The sequence below is a fragment of the Halichoeres trimaculatus genome, unplaced genomic scaffold (genome assembly GCF_033239565.1).
Source record: "Halichoeres trimaculatus isolate MK-OKI-2021-1 unplaced genomic scaffold, fHalTri1.1 fHalTri1_scaffold_13, whole genome shotgun sequence".
NCBI classification, from domain to species: Eukaryota; Metazoa; Chordata; class Actinopteri; order Labriformes; family Labridae; genus Halichoeres; species Halichoeres trimaculatus.
In genome coordinates this window covers 10492326-10517342 of record NW_027437191.1, presented here as the reverse complement: position 1 = coordinate 10517342, position 25017 = coordinate 10492326, and the positions used below count along the sequence as shown (strand labels likewise).

Here is a 25017-nt window from a genome sequence, read left to right as displayed (position 1 = left end):
AGCAGCCCACACACATCAAACAGGTCCTCACAGTGCCCACATCAAACCCTCTTCATCCTGATTTGCATTGGAGATGGTCATGGATTAACCGGGGCTCTTGGGCACTCGTCTCTGAGACTAATTGAGCTGCACAGATGATGAAAACAGCTCATAACACTTTATCTTCTGTGAGCTCAGCTGCACAGAGGCAACTACCAGGAGCATTTCCTTCATCCTGGAGCCCTTAACTTAGGGCTTTAGTTTAATTCATCAGTCTGATTCATCCGCTGTTAGACTCACAGGTGTAACACCAGATTCAAACATCAGACTGTAAATGAACACACTAAATGCTCAGGGGGATGTGGAGCACAAACTCCTCCAGGATGGAGTGATTGTTTCTTTCTTAGGGTAGAGGCAACTTTCATACAGAAACACCATTGATAAAAACATTTTACAGATGACAAACAAAGTTTTGAAGCCCATTGCTGCAAGGGGCCACGTTGGAAATGCTAAATTTAACCCATATACTGTGTAATAAGTGGGCATATCTGTTTCTGGAACAGAATTTTGAAGCAAATTGTCGATCCTCCACACTTACAGCTATAGGGTGCCTGCCTGTCGATCAGCAGAGCTGTTCCTCTGATTGGTCGAACTTGTGATCTTTCTGCTGTGATTAAACCTAGTTTTGTTTGAGTTTGGATGAAGTAAAGAGGCAGGTCTTCAGCTCCTTTGCAGGGCTACGGGGCGCCCACCTAGCAGTCAAGTCAGTCATTTCCTTCAAAGAGCAAAACTCGTAAGTTTAAATCTCCAGAGAAAATGAGACATGAAAAATCTCCCCCACACACACACATTGTGTGCTGAAGGAGAGATGAGCTATTCAGACTACAATAATCTTTTGGTCAAGGCTGTCAACATGTTTTTGTGTTTATGTGAAGATCAGCTTCTATGAAAGTGTGTGTATTTGGTTTCTGGTGTTTCTGCAGCCAGCCTCAAGTGGACACTCAGTGAAATGCAGTTTTTAACACATGACATAGGCTTCGTATTTACCAGGTGTTCCCACTTGGTTTTATTATAATAATAACGCACTATAATCATATCTGAGCTTCAAACCCGAGCATCACAACAAGCCTGAACATGAAAGTCATTTAAGTTCATGGAAAAACAGATCTAATGTTATGTCCCAAGGGCTTATTCCAAAATTTTTATAAGCTGGTATTTTTCAAGACTGATGTTAGGGATCAAAGCAAGTCAGACAGACCACATGCCTCTGAGTCTGTTTCTCTTCCCGTCTGTCAGTAAATCTAATGAAGCTCCATCCACATCTTTACAGCACAGTGATATCTGGCTTTTTAAAGATTTTGTTCATTGGGTTTCATACTTCCTGTCAGAGATCAGTGATGTATGGGTCTAAACATCATATCAGACGACTTTCTCTCTGTCTCTTTGTCCTTCTCTGAATCAGCAGCTGATGGATCAATCAGAGAGACCCACCACCACACTCACAGCTGACTGTTGTAAACACTAACAGCTCTGACAGCCAGCTGACAACATGGTCAGTCAGGACCACTGAAGACCTTTGACCTGGTCACTTTAGACCTTTGCATTCACACCACAGACCTGGTCTCTGTTCTGTTCCCTGGTCTGTGGTCTTTGGGATTCGGACACAGCAGGCACTGGCTCTCTGAAATGCCTGCACTCCAAACCTGTGCTTAGAAAATACCAGACTCTGCATCACATGTCTGAACAAATCAAAACCTAAACTCTGCAGAGCTTCAACTAAACTCAGCATATAGTCCTGTTAAGTGTCTAAACCAGGGGTCTGCAACCTTAACTTTCACAAGAGCCATTTTGCCTCAGGCCGCCTGGATTAAAGTCAGGAGCCACAAAATCTACTTTATCTGCAAAATAAAGACAGAAAAAAATGTAAAAAAAAAAAAAAAAATTATAAACATAGTTAAAATCTAGTAAATAATTATCTACACAGGAAGTTTTTTTGTTTGTAAATTGTTCATGTGATGTCTAAGCTTTTTAATTTTAACAAATTTCCAAAAATAAAAAAAATGAAAATTTTGAAATGTCACAAATTAGCAAAATTTAGGCAATTTCAATAAATTGCAAACATTTTTACTTTTTTATTTTAAAAGTTTGCAGTTTTTTCAAAAGATGAAATTCAAAAAGTGTGCCAAAATTTGCCAAAATTCAAAAAATTTGCCAAATTTAACTACTTTGCAGAAAAAAATAAAAATTGTGATTTCAAAAATTTGCTTAGTTTTCAAAAATTGTAAAAAAAAAATTAAAAATTGATGATTTTTTAATAAAGGAAATAAAATATTTTTCAAAGTTCACAGAAATTCAAAGACTTTTGAATTTTGTAAAAAAAAAAAAAAAAAAAAAAAAAATTGGATTATTTTTTGTTAATTTGAAAAAATCTCAAAAAAGCTGAAAACTTTATTGTAAGAGGTGATGTATATGTAGTTCAACAAAATGTTAATGCATGATTTTATTTACTGTCGATGTCTTTAATTTTCAATAACCTCAGTAAGAAAAATAAAAATTCTTCTTATGTAAGCAAATATTTATCACTCTTTTGATAAAAAGAAATGTCTTTCATAGACCTAATATGAGCCACATTCACCAAAATGTCACCAAAAGTATCTTAATTCAAGAAAGTAAAAGATGAAAATGACGCCTAGTTTCATGTATTAAACCATAATTCTTCTTCCAAAGAACAAACAATAACATTTTTTCCACCTTACTGGAAGATTTGTTTTATTCATTACACAGATTTCTGAAGTAATTCATCTTTTAATACCTTGAAATAAGACATTTTTCTGGGCTTTTCAGGTAAATGTAGCTCATATGAAATCTATATAGACATTGTTTTAACGAATAGAAAGACTTAAACACTTGCTTGGATTTCAGCTTTTGTAGCTCTACAACCACAAACTGAAAGCCCTGTCACACTCACACAAAAAATTCCAGCGGACTGTGTGTGAGCACCAAAAGGTAATTCACTTCACCTGATTTTACCTGATTTTACCTGCCAGCACTCTGCAGAAAACCTGCAAGAGGTGGAGGTGTGAATAGAGCAGGTAACAGCCTGAAACATCCACAGAGGAAGAGTGAATAAATATGCCCATGTCGAGCTGAATCTATCTGCTTTACTCTCCTCACTGCTCGTCTCTAGTTAACTGTTGTTAGTGTAGTGTTTGTATCATAGAGATGATTTATACATGTTAGAATGATATTAACACACAAACACATAGTGATGCAAATAAGATTCTCCTTCTACAAATACCAACATCCAACAAGCAGTATTCAGAGTGTGCATCAGAAACAGAAAATCTCCTGCTGTAGCCAGAGTTGTGCTAAAACCTGCAGTTCATTGAGTGTCCACTTGAGGCTGGCTGCAGACACACCAGGCACCACATACACACCCATTTGAAAAAGCTAATTGAGCTTTATAGCAAAAATAAATGTGTTTACAACCTGAATCAACAATTATTTTAACCTGATTAGCTCATTTTTCTATCAGCATGCACCTTACAGGATAAGGTTTCTTATAACGTTTAAATCTATGACACTGTTAAGCTTGAAAGTTCTGGCCATATGACAGGCAGGCTTGATGAGAAATCATTTAGTTCTTAGCCTCACAGTTTAACTTCAGCAGGATCACATGAGTCCCTCCATCACCTGAGTCATATCAGCAGCCTCATGAACACAGCAGGCAGTAGATTCCCCTGACAGCTGTACAGTTTATTTCTGAAGGCTAGAAACCTCCACAATACTACAGTTTAGTGATTACTCTGCAGTGATTCATCACAGAGTCAGAGTGACTCAGTCTGACTGTTAAGGACATTACTCTGTCATTTAGGAAATAAATCTCCCTTCACACTGTCAGAGTGTAGATCCAAATCAGGAGTTAATCATGTTTGTCTTTTCATCCATCAGGAGTTTTACTTTAAAGACTTAAAAAGCTGACAGGTGACCTGATGTCTGTCTTTATTAGATGAAATTAATGTGAAAGTACAGCCACACCACGCCCAGATTACTGAAGTTTTACCAGTGACGACAGAAAGAGCTCAGGTGTCATTAAAATCTTTATACTGACTTATCCTGAAGGCCCGTGAGGAGTTTTGATTTTTTAGTTGTTTTCTGGGATGCAGACTACATTTCCCATGAGCACCATCTCTCTGTGGTAAAGATGTGTCTTATTAGCTCTTAGAGTAAATAAATCTTTTCAGTTAAATGTTTCTGTATTCAGACGACTTTTATCTTCCTTCAGAGAAAAGATTGATGAGGTCATGTTATGTTTTGCAGTTACGTCAAATTATTAGCTATTATGTAATGACTAGATTAACACTAGTCATCTTCCAAAAGATACACAGATGCTTGAAGTAAATGTTTAAAGTCATAGGTGTCATGATGTGAGCTCTGGTATTTGAATAATTCACAGCATTAAATCCTAATCATAGCTTTTTTAGCTAGCAAAGCCCTGGTTAGAGAGTCGAAAAAAGGACTTCAGCAAAAACGTTATGTCTATCCTGATCCAGAATCAGCCCCGAGGCAAAAACATTGTGTAAAAACTCCTCATCCTGCTTGGTAACTTTCTCCTAACTGACAAACAGAGCTCTACACAGAGACACTTCAGGGTGAAGGTCAGATATCCATTCAACATTATACAAAGAGAATCTGAGCTGGACACAGGAGCTACAACTCAGAATACAGAAATAATCTGATCTCTGATAATCTCCTTTTACTGAAGAGGTGTCAGGATAACAAAATAAGCTGCTCACAGAGCCTTTCAATCATGTATGAGCTCCTTCATGAAAGGATCCCAGCCCAGTGTTAAACAGGCTCTCGGTGTTACCTGCCTGTTCACCTCCTGACCTCACAGCACTCCTCCATCAACCTGTGTTACTGAGGTGAGGAGTCGACTCCACGGCTACAGCCTTTAACCCCTGTGTGTTAAAGTATAGATGGAAAACATACCTGTCACTGACACACTGACAGATAGGTCACTGTAAAACACCTGAATAACACCAGAAGCAGGTCTGACCCTGAGATGCTGTCACTGATATTATCCTTCATTAAAGAATTCGGAGACTGCGACCAAACATCACCTCTGCCCACCTCTAGATCACCAAGTTTTTGGTTAAGAGATGACCCACTGTCCCACTGAGCTGCAGTGTGGGTTGAAGTTTTGTACGTACTAAATTTTACTTTGCATCAGTTACGGAGTACAAAAAGTGAAAAGACAGGAAGGATCCAATCTGTCCATCAACAGTCAGTTGCTCGGACAGCAACTGATTGGCTGACATCTCTGGCCCAGAGATCAGGAGGAGAAGAACACACTGCTCACAACAATCACAACAAACACTTTCACAGGTTGGTACGTCAGGTCAGTAACTGCTCAGAGAAACAGATTTGATAAAGCTGACTCCTCTTTACAATCACAGTCAGCTCAAATATGAGCTACAAGCTGACTTCTATCATAACAAACCGTCCTGCAAACTGGACACTGCATAGTGAACTCTGCACAGCAAGCTGTGACTTGGTGTAGGGAGCATCTACAAAGTGCCAAATAGAAACAAAGAGGAAACTAAAATATTCAGGAACTTCAACCTAAGTATGTGTTGTTCTCACATTAATGGTTCGACTTCAACTATTAGCACAGGTAGATCTGCTCTGACACTATTTGGACCTCATATCTCGCTGACATCTTTTAACACACCTCACTCCACAGCACAGACATTTTAAAGAAAATACTTCTTACTGTTACTTTTGCAGACAGGTAATTTTACTTCTACTTCAGTTAAGTTCTATCTGATTATTTCTGTACTCTTTACACCCCTGCTATTCATGAGTGTGATACATGTGTGTAAGCAAGGCTAAGTGTCCCTTTTTTGTTTCCAGATGCACCCAGATATAGCATAAATTTGTACATATCAAAACATACATTTTTTCATAGCTGTTTTTAGTGTCTTGATCCAGACACAGTTATATCGTGTTCTGCTGAATGACAATAAAGGAATCTTGACGTGTCAAGCAATGAGTAAACCTATGGTTAGTGAGGCCTTTTTGTGGGAAAGAACAAAAATGAATATTTTTGCACCTATCACGTTTGACCCTGTGTACAGTCAGCGCAGAGGCTGGTTTCAATTTCTTTAAAATGATTAGGGTAAGCCACCACTACAGAAACATAACAGTAATAATTTTATGGTGGAGTGAATCTATCCTCTTACTTTTTCTCTTTTAGTTATGATGTTTAGTAATGAGAAATGATGATTTCATATGATGATCATAATCAGTCTGAGATATCTTATCTAAAAAACTTAAATATTTTCATTCGCAGAACTCTTTTTATTGATAAATATGACAGCTTAGCCACTGTGTGATCCTGAACTGGGGTTTAGGATGATGTAACACTGGGTAGAGAGGTATGTTATTGGGTTTCTGCTTACGGTATGTCTGATATTTTCAAGCTCATTTGCTCATTTTTCTCACCCATACAGATACATCCACACCTGCTTTGCTGTAAAAAAAAAAAAAAACCCACTTTCTCTTACGCAAGAGTTTACCTATGAAACTTACCGAGAAAATGTATTTGTTTAAGAACCAGACACAAAACAAATCACTAATTTTACCATGAATAAATATACTCCTCTAGTTCTGTTTAGGAAGTGTTGAAGAATTACCTGTGCAAACACCTGTTTTACTGTCCCTTTAAAATATCATCAAATAGCCCACAGGTTGAGGTGCATACAGGCTGTCATTCAGTGCGATATGATAACTAAGACCTTATCATTGGAACTTTTTATGTCTGCTGATAAAGTTTTATCAGCTTATACTGGTATTATGCTACTATTATCATGTATCAGTAGTGGGGTATGTTTGTAGATAAATGATTTATGTTTTGATAAGTTCTAACAATTAATAGATATTAGCCCCATACAGACCTCAATTATGAGCCTCCTCCAAAGCTAAAAAAGTATATCAGCCAACCCAGATCTTTACACCACATCGTGCACTGTCTAAGGATTCACCTTTTAGTCTATGTCACTGCTAAATAAGAGCAATGATCATAAACCTGCTCATTCTGCAGACTATAAGAAGGCTGATGATGCTCAACACTAAAGTAGAGCCCTGTGCTGTTAGATGGACATGCCACACACATGCTGGACAGGGTAAAGGCTGGGCACACACAGATTAAAGTGTGAGTATTAGAAAGTTTAGCAGAGCTCGGTAGTAGAAGAACAGTCTGTCCATGTGTAGCAGCTGTGATGTCTGCACGGCGTTAAATGACGGTCCACGAGTCCTCTGTTACAACAAACTCATATCAACCCGTAGATACATACAGACCTGTCACTAATTTAACATTAGCACCGCTGCTTACCGTGTTGTTTGGGGGTGGGGGTGAGTCTAAGGGGGGAGGAGGAAAGGGAGGGGGGCACGGTTGGTGAGTGAGTGCGTTACATGAAAACAAAAACACAGACACACACACACGGGTTATCGCTTCAGATGTAACGGCCCGTACAGCACACAGCCCCGGCGGAGTGCGTTCACAAACAGCCTCCTACAGTACAAACAATAACGTTCACGGTGATCTTACCCGTCTTTGCGCCTAGCTTTATAAACGTGCCCGTAGGTGCCTCGACCCACTTTGCAACCTTCATATTCGAACAGATCTTCTACTCTCTCTCTCTCGGCCGCCAGCTTTGTTTTGAAGTCGTAATCCATTTTAACCCATAAATACGTCTTAATTTACAATAAAATAAAATATTAATTATTACATGCATTAATTAAATAATCTGCTCGTTTTATTCCCCCACCATTTCCTTGTTTGGGATTTTGGTCTGCTCCGCTTAATGTTCACTGGCTCGTTGACGTTTCTAATTGGCGCGCAGGGGCCGCTGGGTAACGTAGTTCTGCTGAGCAGGCGCCATGGTTTGCCAGCTCGCAAGCGTTGGTGTAGAGAACTACAACCCGCGTTTCTCTCTGCGGTTTGTTGCACTTTGCGTACTCATGAACGCTCTTCAAAAATGCAGCCATCTGTGGTTTGGATTTCACAGTACAGTTTCAGTTTTTGTTATATGTATTCATCATACTGACGAAAAACATAAATTAAAAAAAAGGGAAAAAAAGAAAACTGATTTCAAAATGTTTTAAATGTGTCAGTGTACCTGCATATAAACCTGTTTTGTACCAAATAGCTTAGTAATACATAAAATTCCTGAGCTTCACAAAAACTGTCAAAGTTTTTTTCCTGTTTCTCAAGTGTAAGCAGTTTCAACTTTTTTCCAGCCTCTTTTGCATAGCTTTTTTTTTCTATAAAACATCGGTGTAACATGGATACAACTAAATCGACAATTATGGTAAATAATTTTCAAGTATTATTTTCATTATAACTTGATTGTTCTAGTTAATACTCACAATGAAACCCCACAGTGAAAGACACCGTTGTTGTTGCCTTAACAGCACTCCGATATGAAGTATCATTTTACACTAAAAACTAAATGTATTTTTTTAATTCTGTTTTTCTTTTCCTTTTTTTTCTGAAAAAAATCATGTGAAAATAAAACAAAATATTTGTTATAGAGTGTGTATTAACGATACTAGTAGTGTACGAAATTATTTTTAAAGCATGTGTAAATTAATATCTTAAAGTGTAACATAAGGTATTGTAACTTCCGTGATCTTTAGTGTAAAACCGCAAATAGGTTTTAGTTTTTGAATACATTTTTCCAGACTAACAAGATAACAGTTCAAAATTTTAACGAAAAGGATTGTATTAGATATTTAATAAAGACTTCTCTAAGCCTGGTGGATTACACAGACAGTCTGTACGAGAACGGAAAACTCAGTAAATGCATATGGGTATAATAGTATAGAGTTTTGTATGCCTTACGGGAGCTCTGTAAAACTGATGCGTCACGTGAGGAGCCTTGTGTTTTTTACAATGAATGACAAAGGCCTAAACCAATCATGTGTCACGCTCCATAGTCCTAAGCTTTGACTGGCTGGAGGTGTCCGTGACGTAGCTGCAGCTTACTATAAATTGACGGCGCCATCTCCATTCAGTGCTTTACACAGTATGGCCGGCGATATTAGCTAGCACTCGCTAACTGTATTCTCTGCTAAAGGGAAGACGGCAACTTAAGATAAATCAACACCTGGATTGCTTAAAGGACTGTACCTCAATAAATTATACCTGATCGAGGAAGGATTAATTTAGCTGTAAACGTTACAACCGACGTTTGAATCCTTTTTGTTGGGTGTGTGTTGTCTCATGATGGAAGATAACGGTGCACATTTCTTCGAGGGGACCGAGAAGCTGTTGGAGGTGTGGTTCTCCCGGCAGGATGAGACCAAAGGAACCGGGGACCTCCGTACCATCCCAAGGTGTGTGTCATTTGAAGGTGTCAGGTGTGGGTTGTTTCTCAGCGGCTGTACAGGGACCCTGTTTAACACTGTCCACGTGTCTGGCAGCATTTCCTCTGGAAATGTGCGGCATGTCAGCGGCGTAACAGGTTAAAACTCCGTTTAAATGCGACTTTCTCTGAACTGTGATCAATGAGGTGGTTCCTACCGTTCCTACAGAGACACATTTAGTCAGCAGTAAGCCAGCTAACACCGTCACTGGAAAATGGCCACCTCCCCCTCAGAGAGAGGCTCTCTCCGGCTGAGTCATTCATTCTTTACCCAGGAAATTCATCTCCGTTTACATCATAGTTCGATGATTTGATCACAGATTTGTTATGCTGGTAACGATAGATTGGTGAAAACACGCTCAAAAGCTGTCCTGTCAGCTAGTTAAACACATCAGGGTTATGTCGAGTTGGGCTTCTTTAGAGAAAATATTCTCGTTCTCTGAATCAATTTTAAAGGCCCTGAATTCGTGCTGTTTTAAAATGGTGAGGGGATTTTACGATTAACACGAGCAAGTGCGATGTAAGCGTCAGATAAGCATGTGTTTGCTCTGTATTATAAAACTTTATTTAATGTGTTAAGCGCCATAAGTTTTTGTCCCAAATGATTATGACTATTACTGTATCACTCTACACTGTTAGACAGATTTAGGGGATTTTTCAAACTGTATAACCAAAATTTTACCAAGTCTTAATAAAAAGCATACCTCTGAATTACTAGTGTAGCAGCTCCCTGTGGTGTCAAGAGCCTGGAGTGTAGCTGTACGCATGCGCATACTCGCTTAGAAGCACATTTTGGAAGAGAGCACTATCCGATGGAACATCAATTTAAGCTAGCCAACCTGTGTACATCCTGGGGAAAATATTAAAATATTATACTGTGTCTTTTTTTAACCCACTGATAGTTTGGAACATGCATGCTGAAGGCTTAAATGGCTCTCTTCTTTCTATACCTGCTAACTTTATCCCTACAGAAGGCGGGCTCGGTGTCTTTTTTCCCCCCATGTCTCTTATGTTAACGCGTTTATTACCCTTAAATCGGTGTTTGTCTTCCTGAAATCAATTAACTATTAAATATATGACTGCATTGCATTAAAGCAACATTCAAAGCTCATATCTGTGTGTCTGTTACAGTAAACCGTGCGGTTATTTCTTTCTGCGTCATGTAATAACGAAGGCCTGACTGACTGTGGAGCATGTGGTGTCCGTCCTGCACCGCGTGTCGCCTCAGTTTCAGCAGCGGCAACCAACGCAACGCTCATTTATGAAGAAAACAGCAATTGTAATGGCAGTACAAGCTGGAGGAACAAGACAAAAAAGATGCATGGATGTATTATGTTGTTATCATAATACGAAGAGAGGACTCCTTGTCCCTGGGTTAGCTCTATATGGAGGTGTAAGAGATGAAGTCTATATTTATGAACGTGGAGGTCTGCCAGTCTTGCAGACTAAATCAGCAGTGTAACAATGAAAGAACAGGTGGTCTGCTTGCGTTTGATATTGGACATTTGGATTTCTCTTTTCCAATAGCCAGTATTCAAGTTGTTTCAGAGTTATAGTTAACTAATTCTCTGTGTTAAACCTGTATACAGATATGAGACACAGACATGCTTGTTTTTCGTAAACCTGTTATTGTTTGGAGCCACAGTTGCTTGGAGCCAGGAGGGACTTTGTCTGGAGAACCTGAGGGACGGCGGCTCGAGTTTCGGACTGGGACAGGTTTAGACAACAGGCTTATAGCAGGAGAGGTGCCAGTTTACTTCCTGGGCACTCTCCACGTGCAGACCCCCTCACTTCTCTCCATAGGTGCAGAACCATAGGGTCCTGTTAGTGCATGTGTGTATTTCAGCCTATGTGTGTGGTGTATGTCCATTAACTGAGTGCAGCTGAATTTCCTCTCAGGGATCCACGTATGTTCCTTCTATTTCACTGTTTTGTGTTGTGATTTCTTGCGACACTGTTAAAAGTCACAGATCATGTCAACAGAAGAGAAGTCATCGTGAATAATGAGGCAGAGGAGTCAGTTAAATGAGCATGCACATAACCATGTGCCAGTCTGCAGTCATTCAGGATGAGGTCTCATGACTGCTGTGGAGATGCTACTGCTTGTTGTGACAGTAACCCTCACCATGGCAGCCCCATGATCTGCTGTGGGTTCTACCAACAATGTGCATGGTTCCTGTTCAAGTCACGTTTTCAGCACTGCAGGAAACACCCCTCCCCTCTGATTGGTTAGCAGGGCTCCCTGCTTTGAGGCACTCGGCTGCATTCAAAGAAAAGAGTGTCTGGGTGATGGCCGCTCTAAAAAGTTATTGTGAATGGTCAGAAAAGCTTGTGACCTTTGACCCTGTTCAACGCCAAAAATCCATTAGACGCTGTGTTCTACTTGGCACAGGCTGGACCGTGCCTGAGGGGTCAGTCAGTCATTGGTGGAGAGGGTAAAATGGTTTGGATGAGTGGTCAGCATGTATGCATTTGTGTTTCGTAGTTTGCGTGACAAATGTTTCAAAACTGGCAGATAAAAATAGAAGCACAGAGCTGGGTTTGAGTAGAAAATGTTGCAGCAGTACAGCTGTAAACATGAAGCGACATTTGTTAAAGAAACCGTAAAGGTAGAGGTCACGTACATCTGTTGAAGGAATTCTTTCAAAAGCCTTTAACTGACATTTATAGCACGGCACTGTTACTGCACATCTTTAATGCACACACACATCAAGTCATTTACACCTGCTGTTATCTGCAGACTGCTCAGGATTCATTTATGCGTTTGACACTGAATGAAGAAGTTAAGCTGTGACTTTGGTTTCGGTATGAGGGTAAAGTGGAGTAGTTTTCACACAGGAGTGATTTATGATGACAACAGCTGGTAAGAAACCATCACCCCCACTGCAGACCTTCTCCTCTGCTGCGAACACCTCAAACTCTCTGTGTCAGTCTTTTCATCCCGCCTGACACAACCGTCTCTTCAAGTACGGTTCATGACCGCTTGCGGACAGGTTCAGGGCTAAATCTGCCTCGCACTATGACTGACTGCCCGCTCATTAACCAGATCAGACGGTTTAAGAAAAGTGTGTGGCCGATGGGGTGAATGAGGAACGGCATTAATTTACAGCCAGAGGGCAGATTACCGGCTCAGAGGGACGCTGTCAGTGGATCAGGCCTGCTTGGATGTCAGCCAATGTCCAAATAAGTCCACAAGGGCATCTGATTCACAAATGTGGAGCTTGCTCACATTACCTCAGATGGGACTCGGCAGCAGAGAAGCAGAAAGTCCACATCAGCATCTGCACACCTGAGCTGTCACCGACTGGCACATGTGGTGAATTTAGCTGTGTGGTAGTTTGATTCTGACCAAAGTGAGAGTATGAACAGGTTTTGGTTCATGTGTCTCTGACACTTCATGGATCTAAGAGTCTGTGTAGTTTTAGCGCTGGATCTGGTTCTTTCCTGAAGTCTACCCCTGAGTAGACCGAAATAGACCGTGGTGCAGATTTCACACAGAAACAGGAGCTCAGTGAGTAACGCTGTCCCTCTGGTATGCAGCCTGGGAGCCGGCATGTTGCAACAGCTCTGATGTCATCAGAGGGAGAATAATGTTTAAGATGAACCAGTCTTACCTGTGAGGCTTATTTTTTTTAAAGGTGGGGCACAATGTATGGTGTATGAAATAAGAAATGCATGACCTTTGTGACAGTTAAGGTTGTAACCTCGTCTCTTTTTCTCTTCTAAACCCTGTGATAGGTTGAGGACGGACATTTAAGAGATTTAACTGATCAGTCTGCCCTGCCTTGAGCTAATTGTATAAAAACTCAGCGTGAGATCGAGAAGACGCCTCACTCTTCAGTGCTGCCACCAACAGAAGGACGGATTGGCTGTATTGATCCCACTCTGAATTTATTGTGACAGCAGACATCGCACAGCAGCCATGAATGCACAGCAAGCTTACACCAGCAGCAGCAGAGAAGAATGAACATCACATTAGACTGAGTAAACTCATCACCCAGACTACAGCATCAGATGATGATGATGAGAGCGGTTGTTTAACGAAGCACATGGCTCTGGCTCTGGTTGTAGAGTAAATGAATGTAGAGTGGAGCGTTTGGATGTACAGATCCACTATGTGTACAATTATTGATCCAGCTGGAGCACAGCAGCAGCTAAACATCTGATCACTACAGATGAATTCCACGGTCTCATCCTGTGAGATATATATAAAAACAGTGCTGACACTCAGCGCGCTGCACTCTCAAGACTCTATATCCTCTTAGTGTGGACATACAGGATGACCGTGCATGAAGCTCAAACAGAGGCAGGGTGGAGGGTTAAATTTAGCCTCCTCATAGTGAGTGAGTGTGTGTGCCTGGTCAATATTAATGACTGGTGTAGTTTGACTCTGGTTACACGTCAGGAGCTAGCTGAGAGGAGCAGATGTCACCGTGTGGAGTGTTTTTAACCTGCGTTTTACTCATCTCTAAAGAGTAGAGCAGGGTTGAACTCTGTTATCTTTACAGCATTTTATGGATCCTGTTATCTGCTAAGATGCTATCTGTGTCACTTTAATGTTTTTATGTTTAACACCACAAGGCTGACAGCAGGTCTGCCGTGGAGTTAAGGTATTTTCAGGGTTGTATCTCTGAAGCGTTGACACATTTCCTGTCAGATATATCACACCTGTGTTGTGGTGGGAGTAAAGCTCATGAAGGATGAGAGGAAAGGTGTGAAAGATGTCATACGATGATATTTAAAGCAGATTTTCTCTGATTAAACGATGATGAAAAGTTTCCTCGTTGAAACAGTCACAGAATGACTGAGCTGAGCTGTCACGACCAGGCTCACGCATGTCCATGACAGTCACTGGGGCACCTTTCTGGTTCAGAGGTCCCCCCCCTTCTCCGAAAAGGCTCTCGATTCATGCTCTATCTTTCAGGGGGGGGCACTATGTAACATTAGGCTGCTGGTAAATTCCCCTTTGAGCGATGCTTGCCCTTCTCGCGGTCTTTCTCTGCTCGCCCAGGCCGTGCTGGGCTTCCTGCTCGACGCGCTGAATGGGTCCCGGCTGCTCCTGTGAGACTGTAGTGAGAACGTGACGCAGCTGCTTTTTGCACTGCGGCTGTCTTTGAGTGGTGGTTGTGGTGGGAGGGGGAGAAGGAGGGGGAGGGGAGGACGCAGCCATCCTGTTGTTGTGGAGAGAGCAGCCTGTGCCTCGGATATGCAGTGTGCTCAGCGGCGATATCTGAGCAGCTCTCCTGCACAGAGCACAGTACAAACCCGTCAGTCTGAAGCATTTCTTCCTCACTTATCAAACCTGAAGTAATCTGTAGTAATCCTGCTTCCTCCCTTATGTGGAACTGAACATTTACACCTCAAGTTATGACACATATCTCTATTATTCTGTAAACAAACAGAGGTCTGTTATCTGAAGGAATTTCTTGTTTTCTAGTGATGATTCTGTAACACCTTCACTTTCACAGACTGATCCTCGAATGCAACATGACTGCAGACACTGAGCGTGATGTTAACCAAAATGCATCTCTCTGTCTTTCTCTTTCTCTTTCTGCAGGTTTGAGTGGGACAAACTCTTGGAGAATGTGCATTGTTTGATCATAAGTGTGACAAAGTCTGACAAGCAGGATGCTTATATACTCAGGTGAGTGTGTGTTTCGCTGTCCTCAGTGTGTGACGGACTGATTTAGAAAGCAGGATTAGACAGCAGTGACCTGTAAGCTGCTTGCTGTTGACTGAACAGTCTCAGGTTATGAGACACACAGAGCCGTAGAGACATGAAGACACACTGCACAGCTCTAAAGGAGGAGTAACTACATCCAAATGTCCCCCATTAAAAAAACAAAAAAACATTTATCATGTATATGGTTTTACATTATTTGAGTTAGGGATGCACGATATTGGATTTTTGCCGATATCCGATATGCCGATATATCAAAACCCCTTTTGGCCAATACTGATAATCACAAGTTTGTTTGTTTTTTTCACCGTAAAGAAAGCTAAGTCTATCCTGTACTGGAATTTATATGTTACTCTTATTGTGACGGTCTTATTTTTTCAAGAAACACACATAAAACAAGACAAAAAACATTTGATTTTACCATAAATAAGAAATGTATTATTTTTTCAAACTCAAGACATTCAGTATTGAAATACAGAAAAATAAGTTCTTTAGATCACATGAACTTTAAATGTACAATGCATTTTTAAACATAACCAAGTTGCATTTGATTATTTTAGAGCTACTGTAACAACCTGGTGACAGACACAGAGCTCTGCAGTGCAAATAAATGAAGTGCTACATTGTATTTAAGGAGCTTATTTTTCAGATGGAAAATAATAATAATCCTAACTGAATAGCACCTTAATGGCTGTGCCTATAAGCAGAAATTTTCATATTTATCCGATACCGATAAATGTGTTTTTAAGCTTTTATCAGCCGATAGCGATATTGTGCCGATAATATCGTGCATCCCTAATTTGAGTTATTGGGATGTAATGATATCAAGTCAGTCTCAGTTTCTCTTTCTTTATGAAAATGAAATTCAGCAACAAATGTTTCATACTCCAGAAACAAAAACTTGTAAAAAATATTTCACTTTTGATTAAAACTATAACTGATTTCCTCTAAACCTCCTCATCAGCTGACATGTCCAAACGTCACCATCTGTCTTCAGCTCAGTCTCTGTCTGATCCTCAGTCATTCAGTAAAATCTGACCTGACCCAGTCAGAGCTCTGTTCACTGGAGTATAAAACGGGAAGAATCACGCCTCACTGCTTCCAGGCCATGAGTTTAAAATGCCTCTGTTTGAAGATGTTAACTCACACACACACACACACACACACACACACACACACACACACACACACACACACACACACACACACACACACACACACACACACACACACACACACACACTTGGTGGAAAACTTGAAGCAAATTTTGGTTTCCGTCAAAATGGTCTTTGATAATAGAGCGCTGTGTATGTGTAACTACCAAGCAGCAACCTCGGATAAAAATAGGAATCTATGCTGAAGTGTTTAGGAGCTGCAGTTCCTTAAGTGTCCACTTGAGGCTGGCTGCCAAAAAAACAAAAACCACATACACACCCATTCAAAAAAGCCAATCTTCACAGCAGCAGTACATTAACAGCCTGGTCCAAAATATAAGTTTAACCTGAATAGTTTATTTTTCTCCCAGCCTTTTACAACTTATTTAACGAATTTGTCTTCTGCGAAGATGCAGGATATTTTTTCTCGTCACTTTCTGAATGTACTGGATTGGATTCAAGGCCCCAAAAGTTTTGCTGTATTTTATAATCCGTCAGTTTAAATTAAACATACAACTTTGTAGCATAACAACAGTGGTGGAGGCTTCCAGAGAGCTGGAGTAGGGGGCGTCCTTAAAGAGACGGTGGCTCAGATTTTGGATGAAATGCAGGTTTTCAAAGACAGCAGTCATGCAGGGGTTCCAGGATGTTGGAGTACCTCAAATTTTCTTAAAGAGACAGTAGCTTAAATTGATTCAGACGGGATAAAACTGTTTCAAAGAGTGTACGAGCTGTAAATCTGCAACAGAGCTATCAGAAGAATGATATTAAGACTGAAGTTGAACACTATAAAAACTCTGTAATGTAATGTAATTAAAGTCTCTTTATCATATAGAGGCATGAATATGGTTTTCAGTCTGCTTCACGAACTTCTCAGTTCATGTTGAATATTGTTCAAACTTTGATGGACGTCCTGAAACGCCCACATGAAGAATAAATAAGAACAACCCTTTATTTCCGCTCTCATCATGGTTAAGCTCGTCGTTCCAGACATATTTACACTCCACACAAACGATTTTGGTCACACCCTTCTGTGAGCCTTGTTAGAGTCAGATGTTGTTTTTCAAGTTTTTAATGAAAACATTTTTCACCATGAGAACCAAACAGCAGTTATGTAACTTTGTGTTTCTGTCTGGGAGACGCAAGTTTAAAATTCTGACTTTAACGGTTCTTTCAGACCCATCTGCTCTGAGGTGGCTGTGATGGTGATAATAGCAATGAAGAGGATTTCTCACAAACAAAGCTGTTATATCACCGCTGATGAAAAGCTGAAAGTATTTGCGGTTAGAAGCTGCAGAGCTGCAAGTGCAGACAAATAATCTGGCATCAATATTTGTAAATGTTATGTAACTTAATTTGATTCTGAGGAAGTTTCTAATAAATGCCTTAAGGCTCATCCTGTTATTTGAAAACTTCAAGCGCATTTTTTGTACCCGTCTTAATGAATAACAACACGTGCGAAAGCTTGAACCAGCTGACATGAGACAAATTGTTCGGTTTCGGGGAAGTACTCAGAGCAACAACAAACGTAACCATACTTATCAGATAGGTTTTACAACTCCATGGGTTTGTCAAAGAAACACGACAGGAGACATTTTAGAGTCGGATGTTTGGCCCACAGATATTTTTTATCAAAACAGGCTGCAGGTAGTCTGACACCGACCCCTGCAGAGCTTTCTGACATGACCAATAACCATAAAGTTGATGTCACTCTTCTACTTTGTGGTGAGGTTTGCTCAAGATGAGCGTCAGTCTGTTTTAGCCAAGTCTGGAGCCTGAGGGTCCAACATGTTTCCCATGCTAACATGCTAATAAACCTGACAGTACTGTGCAGATGTAAACAAACCTACTGCATGCTTCTTGGTGCATGCACTCTATAAATTAAATAAACATTTACCATATGCAGGTATGTCAGCGTTGACCAAAACTTGTTTTTGTAGTCAACACGAGGACAGCTTTCAAAAATTCTCTGCCGTGGAAGACATGCCTTCAAAAACTCCACTTTGTAGTAAACATTCCTGTTGTTTTACTCGCCACACAATGTGTTGTTGGTTATAGGGCCAAGGCTCAGTTCATCACGCTGTTGCCCCTCAGGGACAGAGATGGAGGATCAGGTCTGATGAGTTCAAACAGGTTTGCTCCAGCTTCAGGCCACGCTGAAAACTCTCGTGTCTCACTGTAGATCCAGAGCCAGCAGATCATCCTGCCGCGCACATTTGAAGAGATGGAGTTTGTTTTTAGGGAGGGAGAGGTGTTTATTGAAACCATCACAGCCAGCAAACAGCTGTTACATAACAGATTTTAACCTCACATCTGCTCTGGTTAAAATCAAACTCTTCTTTCATCTCTCAGACCGCTCTTCTGTGAGCTGGATGAATCATTTCCCATGTGTTGGGCTGTTGAATTACATTCCCCACCAAGCTGTGGCAATGTTCTGTGAAGGGTGAGATGTCTTGACTGAAGAGTAGAGTAGACATCTCCGGCTCCAGACACACCAGACTTAAATGACAGAGACAGACTCTTTAGCATTCTGATACTCTGGTGTTGTTGAATGTCTCAGTGAGGTCTGATGAATTATTAGTGTGGACACAAACAGATGGAGGTAGCTGGAGACTCACGAGTTCACAGACTGAAACAGCCTGAGTGCCTCTCAGCGTTTAAGACTCAGAAACATTTAGAATCAGGGCGGAGGTTTAAAGTTTATGAATAAAGTTTTAAAAGTAGAAGGTCTTTAATTAAGAAGGATTAAGCCTTACATCATGTTTGACACGTTCTGCTTCAGATAAAGAAAAGAGTGTTTTCGCTCCAGGTGTGTCTTATGTAACGCCTGTTGTTGAGGCTCAGTGGAGCTGCAGTGATTCAAACATGTTTTAAACCTGTCCTGTGTTTTCCTTCCTCCACAGTGAGAGTAGCATGTTTGTCTCCAAGAGACGTTTCATTTTGAAGACGTGCGGAACCACCCTCTTACTGCAAGCACTGGTGCCTCTGCTGGAACTCGCCAGGGAGTACTGCGGCTTCGATGCCATCGAGGTAGGAGAGCACCGTGTGCATGTCAACTAAGAAAGCATGTGAGAGACACTGATGTAAAGCATGAAACCATTACCTCTCTCATGTGTTTATCTGCCTATTGTTTCAGAATTTCTTCTACTCCCGCAAGAACTTTATGAAACCTACCCATCAAGAGTTCCCTCATCGAAACTTCCAGGAGGAAGTGGACTTCCTCAGCCAGATTTTCCCCAGTGAGTGACCCACTCTTCCCTCAGTGTTGTGTAGGAAAGGATAGACACTGCCAATGCTTACACAGCTAACACAGCTAACAGAATCATGCAATGAAAACTCAAACAGAGCTCTTTGTGTGCTTCTTCTTCCAGACGGTGCAGCCTACTGCATGGGGCGCTTGAACTCTGACTGCTGGTAAGCAAATCTACATCTCCCGCATCAGTTCCTCAGCCTTCTCTGAGTTTAACTCCTCTACGTTCATGGGTAACCTCTGACTGGCTGTGTCCTCCAGGTACCTGTTCACCCTAGACTTGCCTGAGTACTGGGAGAACAAGCATGCAGATCAGACGCTGGAAGTTCTGATGAGTGACCTCGATCCAGCCATTATGGACCAGTTCTACATGAAAGACGGTGTTTCTGCAAGTGAAGTCACTCGTGTGAGTATTTCTCTACAACCCACGTCTCTGTTTCTGTCCTGTCAGGTCTCAGATCGAAGAGTTCATGGTTTTTATTCTGTTTGCAGATGAGTGGAATTCGTGACCTGATACCAGGTTCTGTGATTGATGCCACAATGTTCAATCCTTGTGGATATTCAATGAATGGAATGAAGGCTGACGTGAGTATACTCTCATTGTTTCATTGTTTTAACCTCCTCTATAAAGAAAGACAGACCTTTAATTGGTAACAGCTCAAACTCCTGTGGCTTAGAAATACATTACCTGCAGAAAACAGGAACTTCCTGTCAAAAACAGCCCCTGTTTGCTACTTTTTCGTCTTACATAAAGCTTATTTTGATCCAAACCCATCAGTTGAACTTGGAAGCACCAGACCATGAGCTCTTTCTTGGAGGATTAGTTGGAGATCTGTAAATTGAAATAACTATTAGCTGCTCACCAGGTTCTTGTTTCAGTGAAATCTGCACTGAAACTCCTGAAACAAAACCTCCCTGTCTTTTCAAATAATCTGTGTAATGTTTTTAGACACTTGTGTAACGTTTCAGTCAGATCAGTATCAGAAATGAGCAGCTGTAATCTGCGTAAAAATTCAGAATTTATCAAAGCCTGTTTAATGGCAGCTGGTTGACGCAATCTCCTGAGGCAATTCCCAAACTATTTTTGCTAATTTTGGGCCCCTCATGACTCCAACTTAAAGCTCCAAGGAGTAAAATTTACTTCCTGTCCCTCCCACAGGGAACTTACTGGACCATCCACATCACCCCAGAGCCAGAGTTCTCCTACGTCAGCTTCGAAACCAACCTCTCCCAGACATCCTACGATGATCTGACCAGGAAGGTGGTGGAGGTGTTCAAGCCAGGAAAATTTGTGACTACACTTTTTGTTAATCAGGTGAGTTCACAGATAAAAGGTCAGTCTTTAATCAGGGGGATGGTAATCAAAGCCGTCTCTGAAGCGTGTCTTCTCCCTCCTGTCCACAGAGCTCCAAATGTCGCAGTGTCTTTTCTTCAGCCCAGAAGCTCGAGGGCTACAAGCGCCTCGACCGCCAGCTGGCTCAATTCAACGACTACAACTTTGTCTTCACAAGCTACGTGCAGAACCGCCAGCAGAACCAGCAGAGCTGAGGCTCCAAGATGAAGAAGAGGCGTAAAAAGAAAGGCGGCCGCCGTGGGCCCCCCCGCTGCGGCCAGCTTCACCCCCCACTACAGAGTTTGTCGTCCCCCTCCCCTCTCGTCCTACCCCTACCCCCTAACCGCCGCTGCTGTCGTCGTTTAGAGTTTTCCGGTGCTGACGCAGTCGCAACCCCCCGTTCAACCTCCAGTTTGAGTTGTTTGCATTGTTGTTCCTGTGACTTAGATCTCTTGCATGAAAGCTCTTTTCTCTGTTTCGATATTCTAGCTCACTCTTGCTGTGATCTTGAAGTGCATGTAGAGGAATTAAACACGCTCTGTTTGAGGCTGTCCACCTGTGCCCAGTACGATGGCCCCTTCCTGCAGGTGTCCCCCCTCATCCCCCACAGACAAGGCTTCCGCCCGCACTAAGCCAGGGCCCTGACATGCTCAGATCAGTGCGCCTCACCGCTCCCCGCCATGATTTGGAAACGTTTTGAATCCTTTCCTGAGTGCACTTTAAAAACCTCATGGTACGAGAAGACGGCCAGCCTGTCTCGTCTGATTGAATGTAACAGTCAGGGTAAGCTTTAGCCATACTAATCGTTGGTTTGTGGGGACGTATTCGACCTTTAGAAACAAACGCCATATTTGCTGTTTAATGTCTCATTACTGGATGAAAGGTTGAAAAAACGCTCTTAGAGGAGATCTGATGCTTTGCTGGGTGTTGAAAGCAGACTCTGACCCCTGCCTCCATTCAGCTGAGCTCCACCTGACAATCACAGAGGGGAGAGTCGCCATGATTCACACAACATGTCCACACTTAAACCCACTCAAAACTAAAGTTACTGACACACAGCAGAACCACTATGTGGTTTTAAACTCTACAAGAAACAAAAACAGCTCTGAATCTCTGAAAACTGACCTGTGCAGATAAATAAAAGAATAAATAATGTGTATATATTGGAAAAAAAGAATGTAATCTGACTGGATGAAACAGATCTGTGGATGTTCTGCTAACGCTGATAATATGAGCTCATGATGACAGTATCACTGTAAACAAAACCTGTTTCACAGACGACTCCAGTCTCAGTCATGACGACTCTTCCCTCGACTAAGTGTGTGTATGAATCATTGAAGACATCAACGTGTGCACTCTGTGACTCCCTGCTGCATCTATAGGATGCTTCTATCCTATAGGACTCACTGCAATATTCAGCACTCCATTCGCGTCTACACACTAAAACACACACACCAGTTAAAGTGAATGTAGCACCGGCTATTTGAAGCCCCTCCCGTCCTCCATCTTTGAATGTACGCGTCTCTAAAGAAAAGCCTGGACCTGGTCTGAGCTGAATGTGCCACCGCAGGAGTGCACACACACTAAAACACACTCACACTCTGCTTAACTCCTCACTGTACACGCACACACATCCTTAATGATGGAGTATAGTTGTTTCTTTCTCGGTGTAAAGGAGGGAAAGAAGAGGGTGGGATGTGGAGCCAGCAGGGTGAACAGCACCGTGTGTGTGTGCATACAGAGGCGTAGTGATGGTGGAGCTGCAGCGTGTAGAGACCCCCCCACCCCCCCACCCCACTCCAGAGTGAGACCGTGAGCTGACCAGAGCCGGCCCTGCTGGCTGCGCCCCCGCTCCGCTCCCACAGCTCTGAATGGGAAATAATGAATCGGACACTTTTTGCTTAGTTGCCCAGCAAAGCATTTTTCTTCTTCCAACATAATATCATCGTGTCTCTGTCTCTTTCCGCCCCATACAGAAATCTGTAAGAGCACAATAGAGGCCCGCCGGTCTGAGCATGCCAGGGTGCTCCCGGATCATTCCACATGTAACCGCTGCATAAAACTGCCGTTTTATTAAATTTATTGTGCCCAGACAGTTTTTGCAGTGAATCAGTCCAAAATGTGACCCCCCAGCAGTTTTTCTTTTGTTTGCGTCCCTTTTGTTCACTGAGGGGGAAAATCCTGTGACACTATGGTGCATGTGACTACTAGTGCCGTGTTGCTTGACAGTGTAGTGTAGCGCCGTCTCTTCCTCTCGTCGCTGTGCTTCCACCTTCCTTTCGTTTAACCAGCTGTAGTTGTAGCTGCTGCATCCTGATGTGTTTTTGGGTAGGTGGGGATTCTTCTTTTATTTATTTTCCTCCATCATTTCAAGCTGTGGCCGAGCGCTGAAAGCAGGTTAGGTTTCTTATTTATTACTTCACAAAACAATCGTCCGAGGTTCGCCCTCTCCGCCTGCCGTCAGGTTTGCCTTCACGCTCTTCTCCTGCCAGAGAATGCAGTTTGAATAGTGAGGCGGCAGGAGTCAGGACCTGCTTTCAGCCCGCCATGAAGTACAGTCTGTTCTTTGAAGTATGTGTGCGATGGTTGCATCAGAACCTGTAACGGTGCTTTTTATCACCTGAGGCACTTGGCGAGCTGGTTGGAAGAGTTCACGTGTGAGATCACGCAGTGAAGTTGACACTGGAATAGCTTCCCTCTAGTTTCTCTGTCATGGCGTTTGGAGTGGTTTCATTCTTTCCCCGTGGACCAATCCCTGCTCTTCCATGACCTGCTCTGAACTGGCCGCCATGACAGTTAGAGATTTTTGATTCTGAAGTCTCACGGCGAGGATTTAATCTGTTACACACTGTTCTTGGATCAGGTTCATTTTAGCCTTAGTGGTATGCATCATTGCTGTATTATTTTATTTTTTATACAGTGAACTCAAAACTCATTTTGCAGTTGAATGGTTATAGAGTTTTATACAAAGAGATTTTGTATTTTTGCTGCGGACCAATAGTCTCTTGTTGATCTTCCCCTTTTTTTGTCCAAATGTTGAGTTTTGTTGTTGAACTAGTGTGTTCTGGGGTTAAGGGATGATGACCTTTGGAAGCTGATGAAATCATGTTGTGTTTAGTTTTCTCTTTCACCTTCTCTTTCTGTCTGAACCGTGGGACAGGAAGGGAAAGTGAAAGCCTCCCCTGGGTGACAGAGAGGGTGCAGTTGCAGGGTGTATCAGGATGTACTGAAGGAGAAACTTTGCTGTTCTAATTCTTTCTTTTGCTGTTCTTTGGATGGTCAAGATGTGCTAAATATATCTGTGCTACGAGCTTGATGCTTCAATAAAAAGATATTATCTGTGCAGCTGCTGTGGTCTTTATTTAGCGTCTTATTTCTGAAGCACATCCTGTCACTTCTTACAAAAGCTTTTGAGTCAAATCACAAAGAATAAAAAACAGACGATGAAGCCACTGCCTCCACCACACTGAGATATGAATACCTGAGAAATTAACGCAGTAGATGCAATGGAAACTATTCATGAGGGAGCTGGAACACTTGGTGGGTAAGGGGTTGACAGGTGAGAGAGAAGAGTAGGTGTGTCACTGAGTAACACCCTGCAGCGATGGGTGTAGTTCATGCTTTGCATTTTCATTGTATGATGTAAATAAAGGGAACATATCTGCAGCTCACTCGAAAAACAGTTTAAATTCCCAGCAGTGAAAGAACACAGACATGGAGGCTCATTTCTGCCACAATAAAACAATGTTAAGAGACTGAGCTTTGAGGGAATTTCACAAGATAATTTTTCATACTTATAATACTGAAAGTCACATTTACAAGAAGAGAAGTCCATCCATCCATCATCTTCCTGATCAGCTAGGGAATCAAACCAGGAACCTTCTAGATGCGAGGCAACAGAGCTGATCACTGCATCACTATGGAACCAAGCACAAAAAGTAAATATAGGAATATTGTATTATGTAGGAATGTTTGATACCAGTTTTTTTTTTCAGAACAATACCAGTACAAGTACTCCCTCTGGAGTACTCACCGATACCAAGTACAAATACTACTACTACTTTTGACACATATAAAATTTAAATTAGCAGTGACAGGTTATTTTGATCAAAGACAGCACAGTCAATCTGACATTAAGTCCAAAATAAAACACAAACAACTCTTTGAATTTACAATTTTTTTTAAATAAA

The 25017-nt window shown here is 41.7% G+C and overlaps 2 protein-coding genes across 2 annotated transcripts in view; one reads left to right on the top strand and one right to left on the bottom strand.

Annotated features, from left to right (window-relative positions):
• cdk19 (cyclin dependent kinase 19) overlaps nucleotides 1-7855 on the bottom strand; it is a 62464-nt gene extending 54609 nt beyond the window's left edge. The window contains exon 1 of the mRNA XM_074685271.1: nucleotides 7592-7855. Coding sequence (XP_074541372.1) covers nucleotides 7592-7719 — 128 coding nt within the window. The 5' untranslated portion in view covers nucleotides 7720-7855. The remainder of the gene's footprint in view (nucleotides 1-7591) is intronic.
• Nucleotides 7856-9077: 1222 nt separating this feature from the next.
• On the top strand, nucleotides 9078-23728 carry amd1 (adenosylmethionine decarboxylase 1). The gene is made up of 9 exons (XM_074685458.1): nucleotides 9078-9381; nucleotides 14968-15054; nucleotides 19148-19274; nucleotides 19381-19483; nucleotides 19616-19658; nucleotides 19756-19900; nucleotides 19987-20079; nucleotides 20654-20809; nucleotides 20899-23728. The coding sequence occupies exons 1-9, from the start codon at nucleotides 9269-9271 to the stop codon at nucleotides 21040-21042; spliced, it is 1011 nt and encodes a 336-aa protein (XP_074541559.1). The 5' UTR covers nucleotides 9078-9268; the 3' UTR covers nucleotides 21043-23728.
• Nucleotides 23729-25017: the final 1289 nt, after the last annotated feature.